This window comes from Antennarius striatus, chromosome 19 (genome assembly GCF_040054535.1).
Source record: "Antennarius striatus isolate MH-2024 chromosome 19, ASM4005453v1, whole genome shotgun sequence".
NCBI lineage: Eukaryota > Metazoa > Chordata > Actinopteri > Lophiiformes > Antennariidae > Antennarius > Antennarius striatus.
Window position 1 is genome coordinate 17,642,434 of NC_090794.1, and position 27,910 is coordinate 17,670,343.

At 43.8% G+C, this 27,910-nt stretch overlaps 1 protein-coding gene across 4 annotated transcripts in view; it reads right to left on the minus strand.

Moving 5' to 3' along the window:
* The window catches only part of LOC137613012 (tyrosine-protein kinase Fyn), an 83,126-nt gene that overhangs the window by 7,002 nt on the left and 48,214 nt on the right, over positions 1 to 27,910 (minus strand). For 2 of the 4 annotated variants that reach the window (XM_068341789.1, XM_068341792.1), the window contains exons 4-12: positions 19,859 to 19,955; positions 14,456 to 14,554; positions 13,421 to 13,524; positions 13,152 to 13,301; positions 9,919 to 10,083; positions 9,445 to 9,600; positions 7,061 to 7,240; positions 5,741 to 5,817; positions 2,028 to 2,181 (exon numbers count right to left, since the gene is read on the minus strand). In XM_068341789.1, the coding sequence (XP_068197890.1) occupies positions 2,028 to 2,181; positions 5,741 to 5,817; positions 7,061 to 7,240; positions 9,445 to 9,600; positions 9,919 to 10,083; positions 13,152 to 13,301; positions 13,421 to 13,524; positions 14,456 to 14,554; positions 19,859 to 19,955 (1,182 nt within the window). The remainder of the gene's footprint in view (positions 1 to 2,027; positions 2,182 to 5,740; positions 5,818 to 7,060; positions 7,241 to 9,444; positions 9,601 to 9,918; positions 10,084 to 13,151; positions 13,302 to 13,420; positions 13,525 to 14,455; positions 14,555 to 19,858; positions 19,956 to 27,910) is intronic. The other 2 variants (XM_068341791.1, XM_068341790.1) reach the window with 2 other exon arrangements.

Below are 27,910 nucleotides of genomic sequence, written 5' to 3' on the forward strand. Positions count from 1 at the left end.
TCCTGCAGGATAAACTGACCTCCATGGCTGTGGACCCCTACCTCGTGAGCTGGATTACGGACTACCTAACGGACAGACCCCAGTACGTCCGTATGGGGGACTGCTTGTCTTCTATGGTGACCAGCAGCACGGGGGCGCCACAGGGGACCGTTCTATCCCCCATTCTCTTCACCCTCTACACATCAGACTTCAAGCACAACTCGGATACATGCCACATACAGAAGTACTCCGATGACACCGCGATAGTGGCATGTATCCGGGAGGGTGATGAGGGGGGGTACAGGGCATTGGTGGCTGACTTCGTGGAGTGGTGCCAACAGAACCAGCTCCAGCTCAACGTCTCCAAGACAAAGGAGATGGTTCTGGATTTCCGGCGGGCACCTCCCTCTCCACAGCCGGTGATCATCAATGGCAGTGAGGTGGAGGTGGTAGAAAACTATAAGTACCTGGGACTGCAGCTAGACAGCAGACTGGACTGGTCACTCAACTCCAACTGTGTGTACAAGAAGGGGCAGAGCAGGATGTACTTCCTAAGGAGGCTGGCCTCCTTCAACATCTGTCCTAAGCTCCTTTTCATGTTCTATCAGTCCGTAGTCTCCAGTGTGCTGTCATACGCCATTGTGTGTTGGGGTGGGGGGGCCAGGAAAAGAGATATGGACCGTCTGAACAGACTCATCCGCAGAGCGGGCTCAGTGGTCGGGCTGAGCCTGGACTCTGTGGATATGCTTCTGGAGAGCAGGACCATGTCTAAAATTAAGGCCATCATGAACAACACCAGGCACCCCCTACACACCACCTTCTCCCAGCAGAGAAGCACCTTCAGCGGCAGACTGCTGTCACACAGCGCCTCCACAGAGAGGCTGAGGTCCTCCTTCGTGCCCCGTGCCATCAGGGGGTACAATGACTCTCTCAAGAGGAGCGGGGGGGAGGTGGCGAGGTCAGCACGGGGTTGAAAATGGATTTAATTTAATTTAAATTTAATTTTATACTGTTGTATATATATATATATAAAATTTATTTATTTATTTTTTATACTGTTTTTATATTTTAATTCAATTTTATACTGTCTAGATTTTATTTTATACTGTTTATATTTTAATACTGTAATATTTTTAAATTTTATACTGTTTATATTTTTAGTTATAGTTTAGTATATAAGTCCTGTTAGTGCTGCATGTGCCTGTCTGTTAGTGTAGTGTATGTCTTGTGGTATGTCCTGTGATGTCAGTGTTTCCTTTTCTCCTGGTGTTTATCCAGTATTATTTGTTAAGTAATGCCTGAGCAGTGGATATATGCAATTTCCTCCGGGATTAATAAAGTATCTATCTATCTATCTATCTATCTACCTCCAGATACCAGCTCCTCCACATACAAGTCATTTTTAGATACGAGCCGTTGCTCCATCTAGAGTTTTCTTATACAATTTGCATTTCCAACAACAGCCCTGGAGAGCACAGAGAGGGAGGTGCTCTCTCTCTCTCTCTGGGAGTGGTGGGAGTCCTTTCTCGTAGGCAACACCATCGTTTACACAAACACAAACTATCCACATTGTAATGACATGAAATAAGTGATGACAAATGTGGCTGGAAAAGACACAGCTGCATGGGTCTGCTTACACAAACAACTCAAATTCAACTTTTTGGCTCACACGCCATAACCTTCAGTCAGAGGAGCTGTTCAGTTCTTCAACTGGCAAAAAGATTGTAACATTACCAAACTCGACTGACTGAAAGCTGTGAAAATAATCCAGCTTCAGAAACTAACGTTCGTGCCTTGGTCCAGAAGGGAGTGTCTGCTCAGTGTTTCAGGCTGCCAGCAGATATTTGGGTGCTGACACTGCCTGTGGTTTCATAGATAACTATTTGCTAGTCCTTCTGATGTGGGTGTGCTCCAGACCATGGGGCCTGCTGAAAGGATTTCCTCCATGACCTACTGGAGTCAAACAGCCTGTGAGTGTGTGTGGGTGGGACAATGAATAATGTGCAGTGAGCATGAAGTGTGTTTGGGAGAGAGACAGGGTGTCCCACCTTGCCGTGCCGTGTACTCGTTGTCTTCGATGAGCCTGGCCAAGCCGAAGTCGGCGATCTTGCACACGAGGTTGTCACCCACGAGGATGTTGGCGGAGCGTAGGTCTCTGTGAATGTAGTTCATCCTCTCGATGTAGGCCATGCCCGCCGCCACCTGCAGCACAGGACAGTAAGCGCTGCTGCATCAGCACGCACTACAAAGTCATCTTCCTATACCTGCAGTTCACTTGAAGATACAGGTGGGGCTGTTCTCTTCAACAGAAAGACAACTTTTTTGTTGCGGTTAACAGGTAGTAACAACAATCGATGGTAGTAACAGGTCATGTAACAGGTAGTAACAATAGTCGATGGTAGTAACAGGTCATGTAACGGGTAGTAACAATGGTCGATGGTAGTAACAGGTCATGTAACAGGTAGTAACAATAGTCGATGGTAGTAACAGGTCATGTAACAGTTAGTAACAGTAGTCGATGGTAGTAACAGGTCATGTAACAGGTAGTAACAATAGTTGACGGTAGTAACAGGTCATGTAACAGGTAGTAACAATAGTCTATGGTAGTAACAGGTCATATAACAGGTAGTAACAATAGTCGATGGTAGTAACAGGTCATGTAACAGGTAGTAACAATAGTCGACGGTAGTAACAGGTCATGTAACAGGTAGTAACAATAGTCTACGGTAGTAACAGGTCATATAACAGGTAGTAACAATAGTCGATGGTAGTAACAGGTCATGTAACAGGTAGTAACAATAGTCGATGGCAGTAACAGGTCATGTAACGGGTAGTAACAATGGTCGATGGTAGTAACAGGTCATGTAACAGGTAGTAACAATAGTCGATGGTAGTAACAGGTCATGTAACAGGTAGTAACAATAGTTGACGGTAGTAACAGGTCATGTAACAGGTAGTAACAATAGTCTATGGTAGTAACAGGTCATATAACAGGTAGTAACAATAATAGATGGTAGTAACAGGTCATGTAACAGGTAGTAACAATAGTCGGTGGTAGTAACAGGTCATGTAACAGGTAGTAACAATAGTCGATGGTAGTAACAGGTCATGTAACAGGTAGTAACAATAGTCGATGGTAGTAACAGGTCATGTAACGGGTAGTAACAATGGTCGATGGTAGTAACAGGTCATGTAACAGGTTGTAACAATAGTCAATGGTAGTAACAGGTCATGTAACAGGTAGTAACAATAGTCGACGGTAGTAACAGGTCATGTAACAGGCAGTAACAACAGTCGACGGTAGTAACAGGTCATGTAACAGGTAGTAACAACAGTCGACGGTAGTAACAGGTCATGTAACAGGTAGTAACAATAGTCGACGGTAGTAACAGGTCATGTAACAGGTAGTAACAATAGTCGATGGTAGTAACAGGTCATGTAACAGGTAGTAACAATAGTCGACGGTAGTAACAGGTCATGTAACAGGTAGTAACAATAGTCGATGGAAGTAACAGGTCATGTAACAGGTAGTAACAATAGTCGACGGTAGTAACAGGTCATGTAACAGGTAGTAACAACAGTCGACGGTAGTAACAGGTCATGTAACAGGTAGTAACAACAGTCGACGGTCGTAACAGGTCATGTAACAGGTAGTAACAATAGTCGACGGTAGCAACAGGTCATGTAACAGGTAGTAACAATAGTCGATGGTAGTAACAGGTCATGTAACAGGTAGTAACAATAGTCGACGGTAGTAACAGGTCATGTAACAGGTAGTAACAATAGTCGACGGAAGTAACAGGTCATGTAACAGGTAGTAACAATAGTCGACGGTAGTAACAGGTCGTGTTACAGGTAGTAACAATAGTCGACGGTAGTAACAGGTCGTGTAACAGGGAGTAACAGTAGTCGATGGTAGTAACAGGTCATGTAACAGGTAGTAACAATAATAGATGGTAGCAACAGGTCATGTAACAGGTAGTAACAATAGTCGATGGTAGTAACAGATCATGTAACAGGTAGTAACAATAATAGATGGTAGTAATAGGTCATGTAACAGGTAGTAACAATAATAGATGGTAGTAACAGGTCATGTAACAGGTAGTAACAATAATAGGTGGTAGTCATGTTGGGACATTTTTCCATCACGCATGCAGGACTAAACAAAATTCCTTCGGGCTGTATAACCGGAATAAATCAGAAAATCAAATCAAATTAAGTTCCACTCAAAACATATTCCTTTCCTTGCGTATTAAGTGAAAACATATCAAAAGTAGATTGCAAGCTGGTAGATTGTTAAAGATACACATCATAAAGAAGTGTTTTTTATGTCAGCCTTTACTGAATGATGAACAGTGATGAAGGATTTTTGAATGAAAGCAGTAAAGGATGAAATAAACTGGTGGGACTTTATCTACAGATTCCATCAGTACAACAGTCATCACTCTACTCTAACGATCTTTTTAAACAGAGTTCATTTCCCTTTTCCTTTTAGCGTGTTTTGTTGTTCCACTGTGATCAATGACAGCATTTGTACACATGTAGCAATGAGGACAAATGAATTAAGGGATTATAAAAACTGAGCTGCTGCAAAGATTTTAATGTGAAATGCCTTTGCAGAATGCGTTTCACTAACAGAAATATAAAAGCAGTAAATGAAAACAACACAAAAAGCAAAAAGACAAAAACAAAAAAGCTGCAATGAAGACAAAGGGTTCAGCCTTCAAGCCTCAGAGCTCAGTTCTGAATGTTTTTCTGAAACTGAAACACAAAAACATTGACCTCAAAATCTGGGATTTATTTTTTAACAATCCTTTTTAGGACATTTTCTCTAATTACATAAAATGTACTGAACTGATTTTCCATGTAGGTCTGTGAAGGGGTGGGACAAAGGTCAGACATGTAAACATACATGTTCATGATTGTAGCTGTAAAATGAATATTCTGGTTGTTGAGCTGATGGCCGGATGAAAGAATGATGGATGCTGTAAATGTGGAATTCATTTTTTTCAACAATAAAAAAACATTTAATCACAAAACCTACTGGCAGATTAAGAACAAAAACAGTGGTGTGTTGTAACATCACTGTTGCAACCCTGGAGCAGCACCGATTCTATCAGCTCAACAACACACTCGTCTGATGTAAGAGTGTTACTATTAACAGGGTCGGTATATACAGAAGGTGGTCCCCAACCCCCCGTCGTGGACCGGTACCGGTCTGTGGGTCAGTTGGTACCGGGTCACACAGAAAGAATCCAGAACTAAAATTATTTCTGCTTTATTTCTGATCCTGAATGACGTTTTGTTTTAAATGAGTGGATTCTTTCCTCCACATCTGTCTATGAGTCACTCTTGATGTTTGTCAAGATGCTTGCCTCGGTCACATGACTACCTTGTTAAAGAGGCCGCTCCCGCCGCTAACACGGAATACATTACTGCTAAACTGAAATTCCCAAGCCATTAAAGCAAACAACAAACAAACGATGGTCTGATGTTACGAGAACGCTGCTGATAAAGTTGACACACATTGGATTCACGTTTATTATAAAATTTAGAAAAAACAGTTTTTCTGCTGGTCGTATCATGTCAGTTTGTTGTATTCATACACCACAACTTAAAAGACGATCAGTGAAGATATTGTTTGACGTTAAACCGATCCATGGAGCAGAAAAGACTGGAGACCAGTGAAATAAAGGACCGATTCTCTCTGCAGCCTCTCTGAATTCAACACTATGTCTGACAGTGAAACATGAAGGTATACCTGTGCAGCCATGTCCACCAGGTTAGGCAGCTTCAACCCCCGACCTTCTCCATCCTTCAAGAAGTCGAGGAGGCTTCCTAAAGCAGAGAGGAACACAACCTGATGTAAGGCACAGACACAAACTACGCGTCAGATCAAGCAGAGAGTTGGTTGTGGTCTAACTCCCTCGTTCCTGAGAGGAACGGTTTATAATCCAGCCTTCACTGACCACCACATCAACGACGTGACAGCTGGATGTCTTGGAAACACGAGGGTTGTGATGTCGTTTTTCACTCGTACTTCATTTCATCCACATGCTGACAGCTGCAGGGTCACTAAAAGTATTTCACACGGAAATCTCATGAAGGAAAAGGCATGTCTGAAAACACTTTCTCTTTTAATGGGTTCATCTGGATGTGACACAGTGATGCACATCAAAGTTCCTCTTCTTGATTCCAACGCGTCTCAACAGCTTTTTCTTTTGGACTTTTCTAAATTCCACTGTTTCAAAGGCTTAAATCATCTTCAGCCTCTTTGAGAAAAATGGGACCACAATAGTCATTATTCTGAATGGAATGGAAAGACTCCATATAAAAAGCATTTTCAAAGTTAACATGCATGTGTAAACTCACACTAACACATGGACAGCAGAGCTGTGTCTTAGTTTTAGTCCATTTTGTCTTTTTTTTGTGCATTATTTTCTTTTGTCAAGTCAAACAAAACCAAAGAGAAAACTAATCCTGTCATTTTTCTCTCATTATACAGACCTACAGACAAAAAGTTCAACTTGTACAAGTGCTAACCTCAAATGTGCAGGCCCTATACAATGTTCAATGTGATGAACATAATCATGCTTCCAAGAGTTTTTTGTTTAGTCTTACTTCCCCAAATCCTGTGTAGGATATGAACTTTGTCACCTGTCCAATGCGGTAAACTCAGCTTCAAAAGACAGGAAATACGTGGATGCACAACTTAACTGCACAAAGTTGGGTTAAGTTAGTTCATTAGTTAGTAAAATGTCATTTACAGAGTGTGAAAAGCTAACTGTCATTAATGAATGGCTTGGAAAAAAATCTAACTTGAAACCATTTGAGTCGGTTCTGGACGCTCCACTGCAGAACTCAAGCTGACATGTTTTTAGACCCACTGTCTTGATTTAATTCTGGATTTTACTACAACTCTGAGCTTTCTTTAGCTTCAGATAAAAACTGAAATGAATAAACTTTTGTAAAACACTGCATGGCCGCGTGTGGGGAGCTGTGTGTGTGTGTGTGTGTGTGTGTGTGTGTGTGTGTGTGTGTGTGTGTGTGTGTGTGTGTGTGTGTGTGTGCACTGCTCTACCTTTTCCCATGTACTCTGTGACGATGTAAATGGGCTCCTCTGACACCACGGCGTAGAGCTGCACCAGCTTGTCGTGACGCAGTTTCTTCATGATCTGAGCCTCCTCCAAGAAGGACTCGGGGGACATGGTGCCAGGCTTCAGAGTCTTCACCGCCACTTTGGTGGTGCCGTTCCACGTTCCTGGCACACACACACACACACACACACACACACACACACGCTGGCATCAGTGCAGCAGCAACATTACAATATGTTCTGAACATGAATCGCACGCTGCCATTTAACCTGAGGAGGTGAGTGGCAGCTGCTGTCAAAAATGGGGAGGAAGGGGGGGGGGGGTCTTGCTTTCACATGACAGTGAGGTAAACATGCAGCACAGAATGAGACGAGGTGGCACAATGAGAATCCTTTCATTCTCATGCACAGAGCTTGAGCTGAAGGATAATTAAATGGGCAGATTTAGAGCGGACCTTGATTTGGAATGGCTTTTAAAAGCCGGGAGAGGCATCCAGCGGCGCTGCGAGAGCCACAACACGACATCGCTGGAGCGGATAATCCTTTGTAGGATGATTAACAAAAGCAGGCCTGTGCGGCCCCCTCGCTGGTGGCATGCCAGCTACCGTCACACGGCGCCGCTCTGCCACCGCTGCCTCCAGCGACGGTGTGAGAGCACGGATAATAAAATATAGATGAGTGTAATCACTCCAGGGTGGCAGCTCTGCTCTCATCTCATTCTGTGACGGTGAGGGATGCAGGAACGTTAGTGGTGACCCAAAGGGAAGCCCGTCAGCAACAGTTGGTCGACATGTGTTGCTGAGTTCGGAGGTTTTATTTAAGGGTGAGCTCGTAAATCAGAGTGCACGTTTTTAGCGATGCAGCTGTGCACATTTTTGACTTCAGGACTGAGCGGGTGATGGTTCACCTGCTAGCTCGTAGGGTAATAGGATCCCAGAGGATGAGCGTCATCTGGGAGAGGCTCTATCCTCTGTGTCTGTCCAGCTGGAATATGATGAAAATGCACAATCTGTGGCATGGAAGTCCAAAACGGCCAGTAAGAAATTAGATTAAAGTCAGTTCTGGAGGTGAAAACCCAGGAATACAAGCAGTATTGGACTGATAAATTTAGCCTTCATGCTAATGATACTGTTTCAATGTTCATCTATGTTCGAATATGACTTTATACCACTGATAACCTGAGAGATAATTGTGTTCCACCATTTTTAATCAGCTCAGCCTTCCTTCACCTTCTCCTCTGACTCCACAGGTGCTGTCATGAAACTCTGTCATGTTGCAGACGTTGTCATTTCGAAGAAAATCCAAATTCTATGCATTCACTGTGAAAATACATATCATTAAACCTTTTCTTCCCTCATCCCGGATGCAGACAGTCGTGTGTGGGCGGGCGAGTCCCGCCTACACACGACGTAATTTCCTCATGGGGATCAATAAAGTACTATCTCATCTCTCATCTCATCTCAGACTAGGAAAACAAGATGCATGTGTGTAGTCGATTCTGACGACGACTGCAGCTAAAAATGTGAAGGTTTAAGACAAACGATGTGGAGATATCTCAGGAAGAGTCTGATAGAGGATGACGCAGGTTCCAGCCTCCCGGACAGCATCCAGACCGTCCCTCTGGCTGCTGCCCACCACGGTCAATAACTAACAGATTATTATTAGTGATTATTATAGTTCTGACTATTTTTATGCAGCCAGATTGAATCTGGACACATGGGGAAATCATGTCTTCTGTCAAAAACCCAGACTGTGCATTTAAAAATAAAATTTAACTGCACCGAATGGAGATTTTTAAATGACTGGAAAGTCTGAGAAATGTTGAGCTAGCTAACTTTATCTTTGATGCACTGCAATGAAATATTATTTTAGACGTGATGTAGGGAAAAGTGGTACAACATGACTGTAAATTTAGAGAAATCCTACCACAGAACACACTGTTTTTAGTTATGTAATTTATTTGGTCATTTTCTTTTATAATTTATTTGCAAAGACGTTCTTCAGGAAAATATGAAACAAAACCGGGGATTGAGATCCATTCATTTTCATTGTGTAGCTGAGAAAAAGGCCCATGAAATTAATTTTAGATGACTGACAGTGTAACAATAATCTCTAACTTTTAATGAATACTGACCGCTTTGGAAGCAGAATATATTCAAATAATAGTAAAAAAAAAATTGTGTTTATGAATAGGAAGTGATTTCAGAGTCGTATTTATGTATTATCCATGACAAAACAACTAAATCCTGTGGAATATTAGATATGTTCTTTCATCTCTGTCTTGGACGACATATAATAGTAAATTAATGAAAAACTCTACATTTATTTCCAGGACGGCCCGAGGCGGCGATTGTGTGAATGGATCTTACCGGAAAACACATCAGCAAAACATCCCGTCCCCAGCTTGAGTTCCAACTCAAGTTCTTCTCTGCTGATCTCCCAGGCATCATGACCCAAGCCCACAGTGTCAGGGATGTAGTTCACACACACGCCCGTTAAATTAAAGCACAAACCATCCGCACTCTCTACAAGGGGAGGGAAGGCAAGGCACACAGGGTTAACTACTGGGAGCATGCAGTGAGGCGCATGGAAGGCAGCCATCTTCACACTGACAGCAGAGTCTCCACGTGTTTCCAGGAGGCTTAGAGAACCGAATTGTTTCCCTGGCAAAAGCCTCAAAATGAGAATTGTCATATTTCCCCATCCCATGCCCTCATTGGACCCCCCCCCCCCAGAGTTAGATTATGTGCTTGTGTTTTGGAGCTGTTCTGGTGTCTCTTGCTGGCTCAGTGCGGCCCCCCTTCCATGCTGCCCTCTTCTTCCGGCGGCGACTGGATCCGTACCCATCCAGACCTCCCCAAACTGCCCGTTCCCGAGACGCTTAATGAGCTGCAGCGACTCCCTGGGGATCTCCCACACGTCTTTGGTTTTGACAGAGAGGTCGGCGAGGCGGGGCATCCCTTTATGGCAGGGAACCACCAAGCGACAACAGAGGCCGGCAGCTCTGTCTGCGGATGGCACGCGGCGCCGCGAAGAAGAGAGAGAGAGAGAGAGAGAGAGAGAGAGAGAGAGAGAGGTGTAGCGTTAGGAAGCCTCAGAGCGGCACAAACAACACAGAAACAACAAGCAGAGAACGCAAGAAAAGCAAACAGTCACTTCCTTTGTTCCACAAGCTGGTTCCAGAGCAGGGGATCAGTAACGATCAGTCTGAGGTGATCCCTGTGATCCTCACCGAGCATCAAATCAATCTAATGTTGATCTAGGACGCCACAGGAACCCCGAGAACACCTGAAAGGGAACTCCACCGGTAGAAGGTGGAGCTCCATCTGTGACGGCTGGAGGAAGTCATGTGACTCTAGTGTGGCTTTGATAATTCTGAAAATAACCCTGATGTTTTATGTTTCCTCAGCTCAGGTTTGGAATCTACAAATGTCTGACTGCAACACGTTATAAACACGGGTTTTATAGTGTTTAAAAAAAAACATGGGCCACACAGTTCAGCCACAATCCAAAAAAAAAAAGACACGGGATCATTTTGGTTGATGCGTTCAAAAATAACTGGAAGCTACAAAACTACACAAACAATTTCTCAGACTTGGGAAGAAAGAATCCAACACATTTCTGGACTGACATCTCTGCAGGCTTATAGCGTGCTGCAGACCCAGATAAGGATCCAGAGGCACTGACCAGTCAAACACACTTAACCATAATGACGGACATTTGTTTCTGTGGAGAGATAAGCTGTCAGTCGCTGGTGGGGGACGTCCATCTACAGCTGTAGTTAAAGGTAAGTGTAGAGTAAGTACGGCCATGAGTGTTTCTCCATCTGCTCCCACTGGACGGTGGATCCTGGATGTGTGACGGACATCAAACTGTTGCTTCTCCTCTGAATGAAGCTCTTGTTTGCCTGTGATTGATTAAACTGGTAGATCAGGGCAGAGATTCCACGCTGCTGTCTAGTGAGGCTCCCCACCCTCGTAGAACTACTAGGACGGAGCTGCCAGCTGCTAATAACAACCCCCCCAGGTTATTTGCGCAGGGCAGTAAAGACCAGATAAAGACCTTCATCTCACCTGGGGGGGGGGGCATTCAACCTGTAACTGCTATTAAAGCCCATCTGGGCCGCCTACCCGCCGCTCGCCTCACGCATCAATACAGCTCTCTGCTCGCTCCGCTGGCTGTCGTAAAACTGGTCAATATGTGGACAGTACCCACACCACAGGTCAGAACAGTCAGCGTTTCCAAGAAAGAAGGGCGAGTGTCGATGAAGAGTCAATGACTTCAGTCCATTACACCGAGAACAGTCCTCATTCTGTTTGAAAGACAGTCTCTGAGTGTCGCTGCTACAGATACAACCATACTGATATATCGATCAACTTGTTTTTCTCCACTAAATTATTTTTGCGGTGACTTCCTGTGAATTAGTGATGCGGCTATGAAATCAATAACTGAACCACTTCTAACTTCGGCACTGAAAAGTGTTGAAATCAGCACATAAACTGAACCGGTGTCTCCTATTGTCAGAAACTGCTTCAGGATGAATTGAGCGATGCTTTGAACATAAATTCAGTGTTTATTTAATGTATTTCGGTCGCTCTTTTGTATAATGTAGTAATATATTGTGACGTACTGAGATATACAGTATATATTCTTCATGGGGAAAAGGTGACTCCTTTCAAATCTTCGGTCGTCTTTATTCAAACATGAGCTACATTCACCCGTTAAGCACAGCGGTCTCTCAACTTTGCTCAAGCTTTCAGTGTCTGAGGAACAGCTTTAATACGTGGTGCTGGAACAGCTCTCCAAAAAGACATGAAACACAGAGGAAAGCATCAAGCAATACAAGCCCAAGCCCTGAAAAGAGTCAAGGTTATTTTCAAAGATGTGTTGTCAGCTCCATACGTCATCCGGAGCGGCGACAGAATGTGAGGGGGTGTCAATGCGCCATGACGCAAACACATACAGAAAATCTATGGTGTGGATTTTAGACCTTTAACGTCCATACATCAATGTACCAATCAGAGCGTGACGGGAAAAACAGCAATTAACGACAAAGAAGTAAGAATGACAACTCAGATGGGCTCCAGTCCACTCCAGGACGAAAAAATCAGACAAACAAACGACAGGACGTGTGAGTCGTGTCTCATCCTGTAAATCTGGTCATCAATCATGTGTGGCAGTTATGGGCTGCAGCTCAGCGGTGGAGCGCGTGCTTCTCATCGCCGCTGCCCCGGTTTAATCCCCGCCGTAACACACACACACACACACACACACACACACACACACACACACACACACACACACACACACACACACACACACACACACACACACACACACACACACACACACACACACACACACACACACACACACACACACACACACACACACAGTATAGATGCAGCTCTACTGTAACAGTGTTTAATGCATTCTGGATCAACTCGAGGAGGTGCACACTGGACAGGGCAGAAGCTGTTGCTATTTGTGTTTGTGAAAACGGGGCCACAGAGTCAACGCTGCATCTCCACCGTATCACATGACTCTGTGGCAGCATCCTTTTCCCTTTTTAAACTGAGGGTTGGCAGTACAATGCTTCATGTATATTTTTACCACAGAGCAGCCCCACCCCTGTGGCTGGGTGACATAGAATAATCTGTCAAAGCTGCAGGGCTTCACCTCATGGAGGTGACTGCAGGATAGATATTTTGAGGGTAGTGTAAAGTTTACAGGAATAAGATTCCTAGATGACTGATCAGTGACTTAACAATCCCAATCAACTACACAGCTCGTATGGCAACAGGCTTCAGGAGTCCAGAGGTCCTCAGGTGATTTGAAAAGGTCAAATTTTCATTCTGACGTGTCTGAAACTCTCCTACTGGTGAGTGGAAGTAACAAGAAGACGTTTACTTAAGTATCACCTAAAATTATTCAGAATAAACTGAAAAAGTCCAATTAGAATAACTTCTAAAATGTACTATCCAAGAATTACCCAGAATGCATCATAAAAATAATGAGGAAAGGGGCTGAAGTGAAGCAAAACGCAGATGACCAGAGCCAGCGGCGGCGCTCGTACCTGAGTAGTGCTGGACCAGCTGCTGCAGCGTCTCAAACTGGGCTCTGGTGGTGATGTAGTAGCCGCCGCTGTCCAGCTTTCGAATCTTGTAATGCTTGACGTGGTCTCCTTTCACGTCGTCCCAGTCCCGTATGGACAGAGAGAAGGCACCTGGAGGACCCACAGTTCAGGGGGGGGCAGTGAATGTTAGTTAACAACTGGTTAAAACTAAGACCAGGATCATTCAGACGAGAGACGACAATCGAGACGCATCAAACCACCGATCTTACCCTTAGTGGTTTCACTCTCCCGGATCAGATAGGTTCCTCGGGGGTTGCCGGCGGACAGCAGCTGCCTCTCTGCATCTTTACGGCCCAGTTTACCAAAATACCAGCTGTAAGGAGAAGAGACGACACACAGCAGCACATTTACAAATCAATGGCACTAAATCCTCTTCTCCAGGTCCTTCCTCCCTAACGGAACAGCAAAGAAGGTGAGAAGAGACAAGGAACCTGACAAGGAACCTGGGGAGACTGTCAGTGTTGTTCAGACTGTCTGAGTTCAGTTTAGTTTGTTTTACACTCCAAAACACACCAAAATACAGTAAATTTGGTCATTTTTGGAAGTTCATCAACAAATGTTGTGGCTGACAACCAAAAGGACCAAAATATTTTCAGCTGAAAAACAAAAAATAATGAGAAAATAAATCTATTAACATGAGAGACAATACGGTAATGATTGATCTATGGTCGTCTCATCTACAAGAAAATGGATGGATGGATGGATGGATGGATGGATTCTAATGAAAAGACCTAAATCTATGACACCAAAAATTGGATTTCACAGACGGATTTGTGTTGATAAATGGTGTTAAATCTGTTTGTAATCCCAGCATGCTCCAGTGGTCTCATAATGAGATCCCACCTGACTGTGACCTGAATCTTTATTCAGAAACGTTATTCCGATTGAAGGACCGGTGGGGGAGGATCAGATCTCAAGCAGCAGATGACTCACGCAGACAGAACCACAGGATGACGAAGTTTAAAACACTCAGTATTTCCCATTCAACTCATGTCGGCGTGGAGAGGTTGCATTCAATAAAGAATAAAAATTAAAAAATAATCCCCCACCCACTTGGATATGTTCACATCTTACCCACAGGCTGCATTCTAAACCAGCTTATCAGGTCCGTAGAAGCGTCAGCTCTGCAGAAAGAGAAACTTCATCCCCCAGAAGGCCACACTTCCTGTCCACCAGCGTGATGCTACATCTAGCATGTCCTAAATGACAGACGCTAATCCAGAACGATCACAAGCAGCACTTACTCCTCAGCCTGGATGGAATCCACTGGAGCCACGTAGTTACTGGGGATGTAGCCGCTGCCGCCGGTGGTGAGCGAACGGGCGTCCCACCAGTCCCCTTCACTGAGGGGACAGAACAGAAGAAACACATTAACACCCTTCAATTTACATTAGCTGACCCAGTTTGACAGGTTCTGCTCCGGTGTCCACACAGAAACATATAGAAGAATGTGAGTGTATGGTGAGTGGAGCAGCAGCTGTGGAAAGATAATTATTAGCAGACTAGCTATTCCTTCAGTTAACTGCCAATAAAAATAAATGATGTTAGAGATGCACGACTTTGGCTCACACAGCTGCCTCGCCGTGTGATGACAACAGCAACATGTGATTGGTTACAGCTAACACATGGTGGTCATCAGCACTGAAGGTGAGTGAAGAGAACGCTGTGTTTAAAAGGAAGCCTTCACTAAAATCACCACACCTACGATCTGTCTGTGGAGAGAAAGATGCTCAGAGAATGCCAGAATCTATGAGTCACTCTCGACGTTTGTGAAGATGCTTGCCTCGGTCACATGACTAGCTTCTTAAAGGGGCCGCTAACAGAGAACACAATACCGCTAAACTGAAACTCGCAAGCTAGAAAAACCAACAACAAACAAATGTCGGCGCGACGTTGCGAGGATGCTGCTAATAAAGTTGATACACTATGGATTCATATTTATTATTATATTTAGGACAAAAAAAACAGTTTTTCTGCTGGCTGTATCATTTTATTTTGTTGTTCTTTGCATCCACTACACCTTAAAGGACAATTCATGACAATACTGTGTGACGTTACACCAGTCTGTGGTTTAAAAAAGGTCGGGGACTGCTGGTTTAGGGAATAAACTAGTGCAGCAGAATGTCAAAGACAAATGACTGTAATATGAAGACTCACACATCCAACAACAATAGAATCAACGTATTAAATAAAAGAATAAAATCCTCTTTTAAATAGTCAACATTGTTCTCACTTTATGAATTTAAAGCTCACAAACACAATGAAGGCAGGTGAATGTTTTGCCACCCTGGAAAACGATACCATCTGAAGAGCATGTGAGTCCACTAACGCTGGAGGTTAATGCTGAGCGAACATGAATGTGATAGTGGACATCAAATGGTTAATTTGTTGACCCTAAATGTAGTCAGCAGAAACTGTTATTGGTTTGCATGTTCAACTTTATCCTTTACACTGAATGTAGAAACTGTTCATCTGATTGTGTTTGCTTCTCAGGGGAGATGAGTGAATTGTTCCTGTGGTAAATGCTGATGTTAGCGACAGATGGAGAGAAGTTAAACTGCTTCAAACCAGAGGGAACGCGACAGGAAGGGAAGGGAGGAGAGGCTCCTCCAACACGTCTCCGTCAGGACGCCCACACAGCCATTAGTGTCCTCCTCTCATGTCCTCGCTGCTTCTCTTTCCTAGCTGAGCATCAGTCGTCCGACTCCGTCCATCACCCACCACCTTTCATCTGTTCACTCAGCTTCTCATCTAACCCTCCCAACAAAATCTTTTCTCATATTTTATCCATGCTTCCTTTCATTTTCCACCTTCTGATGCACTTTTGGTTCAAAAAAAATCCATCACACCTCCTTTCCCTCACTTCCTTCCCTGTTGAAAAGCCACGATTCTGCCTCTATGGACACATTCATTTGAGGTTCTTGGGCCATTTGAGCTGAAACACAAATATTAGCATGAGAAAGTTAGCTATAAATCAGACTGAAATCTACCCATAATGTGGCGCTCAGACCGATTTGTAAATGGACTAACTGTGAATTCATTAATGGGTGGATCATTAAAATGCTACGTCTGGATTTGGAATCATTCCTAAACCACTTCCTGTTTCAAAAAGATGTGACATCGTACGGGCATTCTATTGGCTGACAGCATCCGGAAGTGCGCTGCGTTCCGAGGCTCACGGAACGCAGCGCACACTTGGTTTAATAACAGTATGGGGAGGGTTCAGAAACGTTTAAAATACAGTAAATAATAAAATAGTTTGTCGCTCTATTGCGGAATTTCATTTTTTGCAGGCGGTCCTCGAGCGCATTAACCACGAGTAACGAGGGATCACTGTACGCTCTTCACAGAAACATCCAACCACAATAAAGGGATGCTTCCTACCCAGAGAAGAACCGAACACAGCAGACCTGCTGAGGGAAGATCTTCTAGGTTGTTACTAACATCTATGTTTATCGCACCTCTACAGTCATTCTTATCCGTCCATCTCTGCTATTCCTCATCCCATCTTCTCCCTTCATTCTTTAGCTCTCATCTATACAAACATCATTATTTGGTTGTGTTAAGAGCCAGCTAGAGGCAGCGCTTCACCATCACTGTTGGTTTCAAATCAATACACCAACCCAGGGCTCTGATAGTCTTTCTGACAGACTGTCCCACCCAATGCTTGTTTCTATCACACTCCTTACAAACCAGGAGTGAACATCTGTAGATGTGTGTGAGACAGATGCTAACACAGAGGAAGAGATGAAGTGGAGAGAGGAGAAGAGGTCCTTCATTTCTACTAAATAAAGCCATGATGAGAGACTGTCGGGGGAGGACATCCCAGGCAGAATCAGGCATGTTTGCCTTTGTTCGTGGAGGATCCCTGAGGAGTGAGGGAGGAGGAGGTGGGAAAGAGCCTCTCTGCAACGTGCCTTGAGAGGGTGAACAGTATGAAGCAGCGAGGGATATGTTAGCGAGGTGTCAGGATGCGTGGAGCCAGAGAGGCGTAAACAGATGAGGCGAGCTGGACCTCGGTCCGTCCCGCTGCCTCTTTTGTCCCCATAAACAAAAATCAGACAGACAGAAACCAAACAGACAAAAAAACAACAAGAGTAAACAAAGACCCTCCCCTCTGTCCCGTGGAGACTGCTGATGAGAGAATAATAAAATGCAGGCCAGCAATAATGGAGCGGCGTTATGCAGTGGAGGCAGTCACTTACAACGCCAGCGTGGTTATTCATAGCTTATAGTGGACATAGTACAATAGTATAATAATAGAACATTACTACTTTCATTTATGAACAGTCTACACTTGCAGGAGTTATTTCTTTATTACATCCCGCGAAGCAGTGATGTATTATAGTGTCAGTGTTCGTCCGTCCATCCACCAAATATCTTCACACCGTTTCAGATAAAGATTAAAAGAAAAGCACATTACTCGGGCAGCAAAGGGGTTGAAAATGAGATGGTGACCATGACCTTGAGAAAACTAGGTCAAGGTCAAATTTCAACTTTTGTACCTTTTTTGCACATATCTCAGGAACTGGATAAGATTGAAAGACGAAACAAAAGGCGTTACATTCAGGGAGGCAAGGGGAAGAAAATTTGATCCCAACCTCAACCTTGAAAAACTAAGTCAAGGTCAAATTTTCACTTTTGTAACTTTTTAGGTACACATCTCTGAAACCTGATGAGATATAATCACAAAACAAAAAGCAACATTTTCAGGAAGCCAGAGGCACAAAAGTGTGATGATGACCTTCACCTTTGGTGAAAAGTCAAATATTCGATAGTACAATATAGAATTAATTGCTGTGACCATTATGAAAGTAGGTCAGGGTAAAATTTTGAATTCAGGGGTGTTGCGGGATGTTGTGGTCTCTGTCTGTCTTGTTATGTCTGACACTGCTTTGCAATAATACTCTGATGGTGGGGAATAAACAGCGTGAGCTGAATGCACTGCCCTATAAACAGGGACAGAGGCCGTGTTTCCGACAGGATGCCATCGCTAAAGAAACACAGCGCCTTCTGTCAGCTTTGGCGGTGGTGGTGGCGCTGACGGGCTGTAGAAGAAGAGTTCCAACTGTCACTACCTCAGCCCAGCAGGGGGCAGTGTGGCTGCCTGGAAGAGGGCAGCTCATTTCCAGAGGCTGGTTGAAAAGGTGTGACCAGACAGAGGAGAGGAACGGGTGGAGATGCCAATCTGTCCACTCCTAGCTGGGGAGGAAGAGGCGGAGGAGAAAGAGGGAGAAGAGGAAGGAGTGTCGGTCTGTCTGAGGCCGAGTAGGGACGGAGGTGTGCTGTGGAATGCATGTAACGCCGGCTGGGACAGGATGCTCACTGGGTGGGGTGAGGAGGAAGACTGACCTCTGTAGGCCAAAGGCTGAGGCGATACAGCAGCCATGTCCAGCAGAGAGTCAATAATTCATCAGGACCAGGATTATAATAAGACATAAACATTAACATTTATGTGTCAGGCGCTAAATGTAGGAAAGCATTCATAACAATAGCAGAAAATAACAATAATAATCACAAATACAGCACTGGAACTACAATTGGAACATTTTACCAAGGGCAAGATTTCTGCTTAAACTATTGTCTTGTTCTTTTTAACACTAAATTACATGTAAAAAATGTCTAGTGAAGCCAAAAGGCTGGAAATTAAAAGAAAATTGGTGACAATATGGAGACGTATTGTTATGATGTTCCTAAATATAACAGCAAAATAACATTTCTACAGTCTGCAAAAATGCTGACTTGAAAAAGCTTAACGCCAGTCAATTTCAATTTTAATCTATATGTGAATTAAAACAATGAATGTTGGTGGGGTTTTGAGAATCGCTGTACTAAACCGCAGCGATGTTTCCCTCGACAGCACACAGGTTGTCGGCTCAACACAACAAAGCCGTCCTGGAAAGACACCAGCCTGTGCAGTGACATCTGAAGGAGAGTAGTGCCAGACTACAGATCTTGCAGTCTGCCTTTGTCTTCAAATGTCATCACACGGCTGCAGAAAACCAAACAGAGAGGCGGCTGAGGGTCAGCCTCACATATCGACAGAAGGAAAATGAAAACCATGGAGCTGAGGCCAGGATGGTTTAAGAGCTGGCAGATGATCAGATGATCCCTCCATCCACACACACATAAAAACTTCTTGTCTGCAGTTCTGCTGCCTGAAAGAAAGTTTAGCCCACTGTGGGTGTAACAAGGTACTTCCTGTCCGAATTCAGAGGAGAGTCTTGTAGCAACACCACACTCATCAGTGCTGGCTGGAGACCCTGCTCCACCCCGTGCAAACCTTAAATAACTGTGTTTACTGATGATTGTCAAATTGCATGTTCTAGTTGCTGCTTTTACCTCAACTGAAATGCTTTCACTTACTGCTGAGGCTCTCCGGTGGGTTTAAACAGCTGGAAAAACATTTGTAGTTTTATACATCCACAAACTAAAGCTTTGGGGGTTTTTTTTTAGCTCTATCCTGCTACAGATTATGATACCAGAACACCTCCTTTCCTTGTTTAAGCTGCCACTCTTACCACACTCAGCATTTGATGTCCTGTCTTTCCATTCACAGCAGCACCAGTAGCTTCTGTCAGTAACAAAATAAGAAGCAGCATTCCTTGCGAGTGCAGGCGAAGTGATAAGAAGCTGCAGCGACTTACGTGCTGTTGATAATCTGGAACCTTTCTCCTTTCCTGAAGCTGAGGTCGTCTTCTGTCCGCGCCTCATAGTCATAAAGTGCCACAAAGAGGGTAACTCCTGCAGGAGGGGGGATGCAAGCACAGAGTCAGCAGACCCCAGATTTGCAAGAGAAAAAGCAGCTCAGAATCGTTATTAACTGGTGACACAAGAGTAGCTGCAGCACACAGAGCACACAGACACAATCTGACTGCATGAATTTAAAGGGAACAGATAATAATTCATCAAACATCCTTCAGGAAGCAAAGGATGCTTCAAGGGGTTTTCCATTAATCAAACTTGAGCAACCGTTTGTTAACTGTTTCATCATTTTTGGCTGATACTGAAATATGTGGAAACAATTTCCTACAAAACATCACTTTTTAAAACCCCTTAAATATACTGTATATTTATTTGATGGCCCTGGAACAGATCTGTAAGGCTCCTTTCAGATGAATCCTGATGTGACCATCTCATGTTGGTCACGAAATTCAGTGCATGTTTTCATGGCCCCCCCGCCTCCACAACCAAAAGCATTGGTGATCACCTGACCCACACAGAGTCATCACTTCACAAGCAGTCAAATACTGCTTCTAATGTTTGTCCTCAACATACAAACATTCGAAGATACGAAGAAACATATCCGACTATTCTCCTGCAGTTCCCCTTTCTGCCACAACCCCCGTCAAGCAGCACCACATCACACAGCTCCAACACTAGCCCCTACATGCTACATGCTTAAGTTCTGTACAGTAAGTTGTCATCAACAGCTGACTCTGGCTGCTGTTGTTGGATGTGATTAAAAACTGGTAGAGAGCTGTACCTGTATTTTATTTCATTATGTGTTTTTTTTAATGTCCCATCATTGTTTCTGGTAAATTTTAGTGAACAGTACTTTAGTATTCAGAGTAGAAATGTCATTTAAAATGATAGAATTATGGATTAAAATTTAATAAATAACGACTTACAAACAACCTCCGGGAACCAATTGTGTTTGTATGTTGAGGACTATCTGTACTTCAATTTAGTCTTCAATCAAAAACCACTGAAAAAACAGACAGACTATGTATGTAATGTGGACATACACACTTTCACCACAAACAGCCTCATAGACAAGTTCGTGTCTGCAATAGAATTAACAGACTAACAGCAGTCCTGCTGCATAAAGGTGAACCAGACACAAGAGATACAAAGACAACTTGATACCGGTCTGCAGGTCTGAGGCTCCAGCGTCCAAATGCATAACCTGGATGGATCAACAGCATTATGGTTGAAGCTGTTTATAATTAGTTCCGAATTCTATTATGTGCTTTGTGCTCCAGATAATGACACACTGCCAGGAGACAGCACCAGAAGGACAGCACAAATACTCTGCAAGCTTCTTGCCTCTGGCAGTCGTTGCTCTCAATCCAGGAGTCTAACCAGGTGAATGAAGCGATGGAAATCCCTGTTTTTTTCTCCCAAACTGGTGATCAACCCTGTGCTAATCACCGCAATGCCAGATTTGGTCTGAACAGGCTTAAGATTTGAGTTTGCATTACACGAAGGAGTTGTTGGGCAATACAGCTTTAGGAAGAAAGGATTGAGAACTTGAGTGTGGTCTCTGTTTCACAATGTTTGTGTTGACAATTAAAAGTGCATGTGAACATGTTTATAGAGGTGTTGAAGCAGTACCATGCTTCACACAATTACATCCTACAACTTCATACCTGCTGGAGACACTCTGGTCTGTATTCATGTTCATGTGGATCACTCAAGGACCCATTAGATTCAAGCACATGGAACTCTGTGGTCTTTTGGTTTATCTACCTCTGCTCTCTGCAATCCTGTCCTGCAGACCTTTCCCCATCACGACAGAGATTCAAAATTCTTCAAAAGTCTATCACCTTTAATGTCACCTTGCTCCTGCTGACTCTTATCCTTTCTCCCACATCTCTCTATAATGAACCTCATTTTGGCCTCATCCCAGCAGTAAAGAGACTACTATGTCCCAGCACCTATTTTGCAGGATTACGTTTTCACCCATTTATTATTAATTTGTGGCAAAAAAGACTCACTGAAGAATTTGTGAACTGATTGCAGCAGGAGGGCAGCAATACAAAAGAAACCATGTGGTGGTGAAAACCTCCGTTTGATAAACTGTTCTGTTAGGTAAGTTTCAGAGAACATAAATATATAAGGCAATAAACTGCTGCTGAATTTAGTGAAATAATTCAAGATTTAGGGACATAACTGAGAACATTTAGCAAAAACATTTTCACATTGCCGCGGTGCACTGGCGTCGTGCCCGGAGTGTCCCCCACCTCACGCCCTATGCCAGCTGAGACAGGCTCCAGCTCCCCGTGACCCGCTACGGCGGATTCAGCGGCAGAAAATGAATGAATGAATGAATTTTCACATTGTTGAGGGATCTTGATGGAACCAGTTACTCCTGTATGAATTACTATATACTGTACATACATACATTTTCACGTACCACCGCTGTATCCGCCATAGCGGGTCACAAGGAGCTGGAGCCTTTCCCAGTCGCATAGGGCGTGAGGCAGGGGACACTCCGGGCACGACACCAGTGCACCACCGAGCCACATACAAAGACATACAAACACGCACACACACAATCACTCCTACGGGCAATTTGGGACGGCCAATCAACCTGAAGCGCATGCTTTTGGAGGAAGCCGGAGAACCCGGAGAGAACCCACACAGACACGGGGACAGCATGCAAACTCCGCACGGAGCGGGACTTGAACCTGGACCCGCCGTGAGGTGAGGCGACAGCGCTAACCACTGTGCCACCGTGCCGCCCAATTACTATATAGCTTCAGTTAAATTAACCGAAAACATGAAATTAAAGTGGATGGACTGTTCATTCTGACTTCTTTTCAATTTTGTTTGTAAGATAATGTCCTTTTCCAAACTTTTATCTGTGTGTGATCCAGACACTGACCTGTTCATTGACGACTCAGCATGTTTATCCTCATTAAATCCTCTTAGACGCAGCGTTAGCGGCGTGGGAAATGTGTAAGATGGCCTTACATTAGGAAAGTGTTTCTCCTTGACTGAAACAAATCTACCCTTGAACTGGAAGAACTGAACCAGTCCAGCCTAACAGGTCCCAACAGGAAGGACACACAATGTTTGGGACTGTTTTATTTCCTGTCATGTCAATCCAGTTTTTCTTTGTGAGTAATTTATGTATATGTTATACATCACAACAGGCTGTGTTAGACAACGCTCCTGTGTTACATATCATGTCTTTTTTTAATTCAAGATGTGCTATTTAAAGCGTCTGAGCGTTGTTGTCCTGTTCAGCTTGGAACACTTCAGACATTGCTGCAGATATCAGCTCTTCCTTTAACCTTAACCTTTTAGCTTGGTAATATATCTTTCTTAATTTGTAGTGCAGTAAATTCCACTGTTCTCTGGCCTTAGAATGGTCATGATGCTGCAAAAGCACAAATTAATTCACCATTTAAGACAATGATGTCCTTTAGACAACATGAACAGATTTCATATTGACACTCCAGCATTTCCTTAAGATCTTTGTGGAGCGGAGTCCATTACAGGAACTGAACCTTCAAGCACTTGTTCTGTGGCCTCACCACTCATTCATGATAGCTGCTGCTCAGGAAGGAGTCCCATCATAAATTTAAATGAATCCATTTGAGGGGGGTGGCACATTCCAGCCTGAACAGATGGTCAGTGAAGTGACATTAACGACTTGTACTTATGTCTGCTGGAGCCTGTGAGTAGGGGTTCAAATAATGTGTTGGTGTCTACAGATCTGTCTGAGAACACCCTGAGGTCTTGAATATGAATGTCGGTTAATTTAAGAAAAGTGCAGGTAGTCCTCAAGATACAAACATCCGACTCACAAACATTCATAGATACGAAGAAAAAGCACAGCACCATATCCCACTACTGTTATTTCCCTTTCTACTGCAACCCCTGCCAAGCAGCACCGTTGCGTTTGTGAGACAGTTTCTCTAATGACAGCTACGCCTTCACCGACAATAACTACCCCCTTCTCCCTCTCTTCATTAACTTTAAAGGTAAATTACATCACGGTACTAGAGTACTTTATTCGATTATATGAGGAAGTCTGAATTGTATAAGGAAGTCTGGAGTGGCAGAGAAGTATGTTAGAGCGGTGCAGGACATGTATGAGGACTGTAAGACAGTGGTGAGGTGTGTGTAGGTGTGACAGGAGTTCAAGGTGGAGGTGGGACTGCATCAGGGATCAGCTCTGAGCCCCTTCTTGTTGCTATGGTGATGGACAGGCTGACAGACGAGGTTAGACAGGAATCTCCATGGACTATGATGTTTGCAGATGACGTTGTGATCTGTAGTGAGAGCAGGGAACAGGTGGAGGAGAAGCTAGAGAGGTGGAGGTTTGTCCTGGAAAGGAGAGGAATGAAGGTTAGCCGCAGTAAGACAGAGTACATGTGTGTGAATGAGAGGGACCCAAGTGGAAGAGTGAGGTTACAGGGAGAAGAGATCAAGAAGGTGGAGGATTTGAAGTACTTAGGGTCAACAGTCCAGAGCAATGGAGAGTGTGGAAAAGAGGTGAAGAAGCGTGTCCAGGCAGGATGGAACGGGTGGAGGAAAGTGTCAAGTGTGATGTGTGATAGAAGAGTTTCAGCTAAAATGAAAGGAAAGGTGTACAAAACTGTGGTGAGACCAGCGATGTTGTTTGGTCTAGAGACAGTGTCCCTGAGGAAAAGACAGGAGACAGAGCTGGAGGTAGCAGAGATGAAGATGCTGAGGTTCTCTCTGGGAGTGACCAGGATGGATAGGATCAGGAATGAGTACATCAGAGGGACAGCACATGTTAGAGGTTCTGGAGGTAAAGTCAGAGAGGCCAGACTGAGATGGTTTGGACATGTCCAGAGGAGAGATAGTGAATATATTGGTAGAAGGATGCTGAGTTCTGAACTACCAGTCAGGAGGCCTAGAGGAAGACCAAAGAGGAGGTTTATGGATGTAGTGAAAGAGGACATGAAGGTAGTTGGTGTGAGAGAAGAGGACGCAGAGGACAGGGTTAGATGGAGGCAATTGATTCGATGTGGTGACCCCTGAAGGGAAAAGCCGAAAGGAAAAGAAGAAGAAGAAGATTAGAGTACTTTATTTCATTTATGTGCTGTTTCTATGTCTTGTAGTAATTTGTAGTAAGTCTTAGGGAATAGTAGTTTAGTGCAGTATGTTCCGCACTATAAGGCGCAACTAAAAGCCTTTCATTTTCTCAAAACCCGACAGTGCACCTTATAATCCAGTGGGCCTTATTTGTGAAAAAAGTTTTGAAATAGGCCATTCATTGAAGGTGCACCTTATAATCAGATGCAACTTATAATCCAGTGCGCCTTTTATTAGAAAAAGGTTTAGAATAGGCCTTTCATTGAAGGCACGCCTTGTGGGTCCAGTGCGCCTTATAGTGCGGAAAATACTGTATTTAAAGTATCAATGACATTTAAAGGACCTTAAATGGTGATTATAGGTTGAAATTTAAAAAATAACGACTTACAAACAATTCAGCTTGCAAACAGGCTCTTTGAATTAATTGTGTTCATAGGTTGAGGACTATCTGTACTGGTTTATTCCATCATGGCTCAGATCCACTCAATATCATGTCAAAATAATCCACAGTTAAACTAGATCGTTTTGAGTCAAGCCTTCACTTCATCTGGATGATAAAATGCTGTATGATTAAAAGTAGGCACAACCAAAATAAAATTAAACCCTGACTTCATTGGCAACTTGTCTCTTTGTCGGACTCCTTGCATTTCTTGCATCATCACATTTTTAAAAGTGTCTCTCTCTGCTTTAATCAGGACAAGCGGCAGGGCTTTAAGTTGTTATTACACCTAAACACATGTAATAAACACAAACTTTCTAAAAGATCGGGCCTCCTTTAAAGTGTCATATGATACAACACTCAAAAGTACTTTTTCATGTGTTTTCATGCCAATAAATGCTTGAAGCCCACATAAATGCTTCTGATGACATTTCTTCAGCTGTTTCCCTTCAGCCCCTCTGAGCGGCTGCACTGTTGGAATGGTGCTGACGTGAAGAGGCTGCTGCCGATGGCTCTGGAGATTGGGACGACTTGTGATGTAAACGGAGAACGCAGAGGACACTGAACGATGATAGCCTAATTGTAACACTTTTCTCACCATCAAGGCCCTGAACGCACTGGTTTTTCTAGGCCTCCTCTGTTCCACTTTGAGCAGAAATGGCCATGGGCTGTGAACTGGTTTATTGATCTGGTTTTGACTTTTCTGCTGGCTGCTATGCAATTAGTTACATAAGGTCATATGACGGACTGTGACTTTTGGTTAGAGGAAATGACATCACCAAAAGACCAAGTGGTATTTTAATGAACTATAAATGCAATGCAAATGACAAATACAATTCTGGACCCTCTGCAGATTGAATGAGGTATTAAAACAGAGGCAAAGAAGGAGGGGCAGGTTATGTTAAAATTCCTCCACCAGTAGGAAATTAAAAGGCGAAACCCCTCCCTGCTGCACTGCCACTGTGTGGATTTGGATTACAGACTAGAAAATAATCCACACTGAGAAAGAGGACTCCTGTTAGGTTGAGTGGAAATGCAGAGTTCCTCTGTAGAGCTGCCTGGGCACAGTGTAATGTAAAGGATATCCTGACAAGGAATATTCCCTGACCAAACAATGAGCCTGGTGCAAAAAGCTATTCGTTAATAACAGCCGGACGTTCCTGGCAGGGCTGTAGTGGGGCTATAGTGTGTGTGTGTGTGTGTGTGTGTGTGTGTGTGTGTGTGTGTGTGTGTGTGTGTGTGTGTGTGTGTGTGTGTGTGTGTGTGTGTGTGTGTGTGTGTGTGTGTGTGTGTGTGTGTGTTTATATAAATGAGAACTCACTACCTCTGCATACCTTTGTTTTTACCTGCACCAAAGAAGTTGCAGCTCCTTGAGAGGACTTTGCTTTAAAACACATGTGTCAAACTCAAGGCCCGGGGGCCACATTTAGCCCCCCTGTCACAATCCGCTCCTGGTTTTCCCCTCATCCGCCCAGCTCTACCTGCCTTCCACTCCAAACTCATCAGTGCAACTGCCTTCACCTGTGTTTCCTCACCTGATTAGCACCTGCCTGCTCAGTACATATACCCTCCCATTCCTCTGAGTCTCTGCCAGATTGTCTTTGTGTCATGCATAGCTCTCTCGTGTTGATCTCCGGACTGCTTCCTCGGTTACGACCCTGCCTGTCTTCGACCCGTCTTCCTCGTCTCTGCCCCGGTAAACTGACCAGCCTTCTGTCCTTGACTACTCTGCCTGCTCGTTCCTGTTCTGATACCTGTCACCTGGGATTCCTGTTTACGGAGACTGTTTGTCTGGAATATTGCTGCCATTCTGTGCGAACCTCAGAATAAACTGTTGGACTATTCCTGCTCTGGTCTCAGTCTGTGCTGTACGTGGGTCCTACCTCTGACCCGTTACACCCCCGGCCTACCAGAGCAACATGCATACATATTTTTTTGTGTGCAATAAAAGTAATAAATTCAGAGTTATTTAACATTAAGGAATATTTACATTTATTTCACGTTACACTGAGTTCCACTTAGTTCCATTTATAATTTACATCTGGCCCTTTTAAGACACCCATTATCCTGATGTGGCCCTCGGTGGAAGTGAGTTTGACACCCCTGCTTTAAAATGAATGTAAAACACCCAAAATGTGACCAACGGACTTCTGTTGTAATAATGACTGTAGTTAAGAGGTTAAAGTGAATATTTTACGTGTCGGTAATTTTGCTTTAAATCAATACATGGCATCTTGGGGCCTTGCAATCAGGCATGTGTGCTCTATGGAGTAATTTATCTTTGTGTTCTTTGTTTTTTTAGGTCTATTATAAGTCTCTATCTCCTTCAGGTGTTTGGCAGAATGTTGCTGTTTTTTTTGTGGATTTACCAAACTTTTCAGCACCATATAGTGGGAAAGACAGTGACATGTGCAGTTTCCTCCGGAATTAATAATCTATTTTCATCAACGGTTCTTTGGAGAGG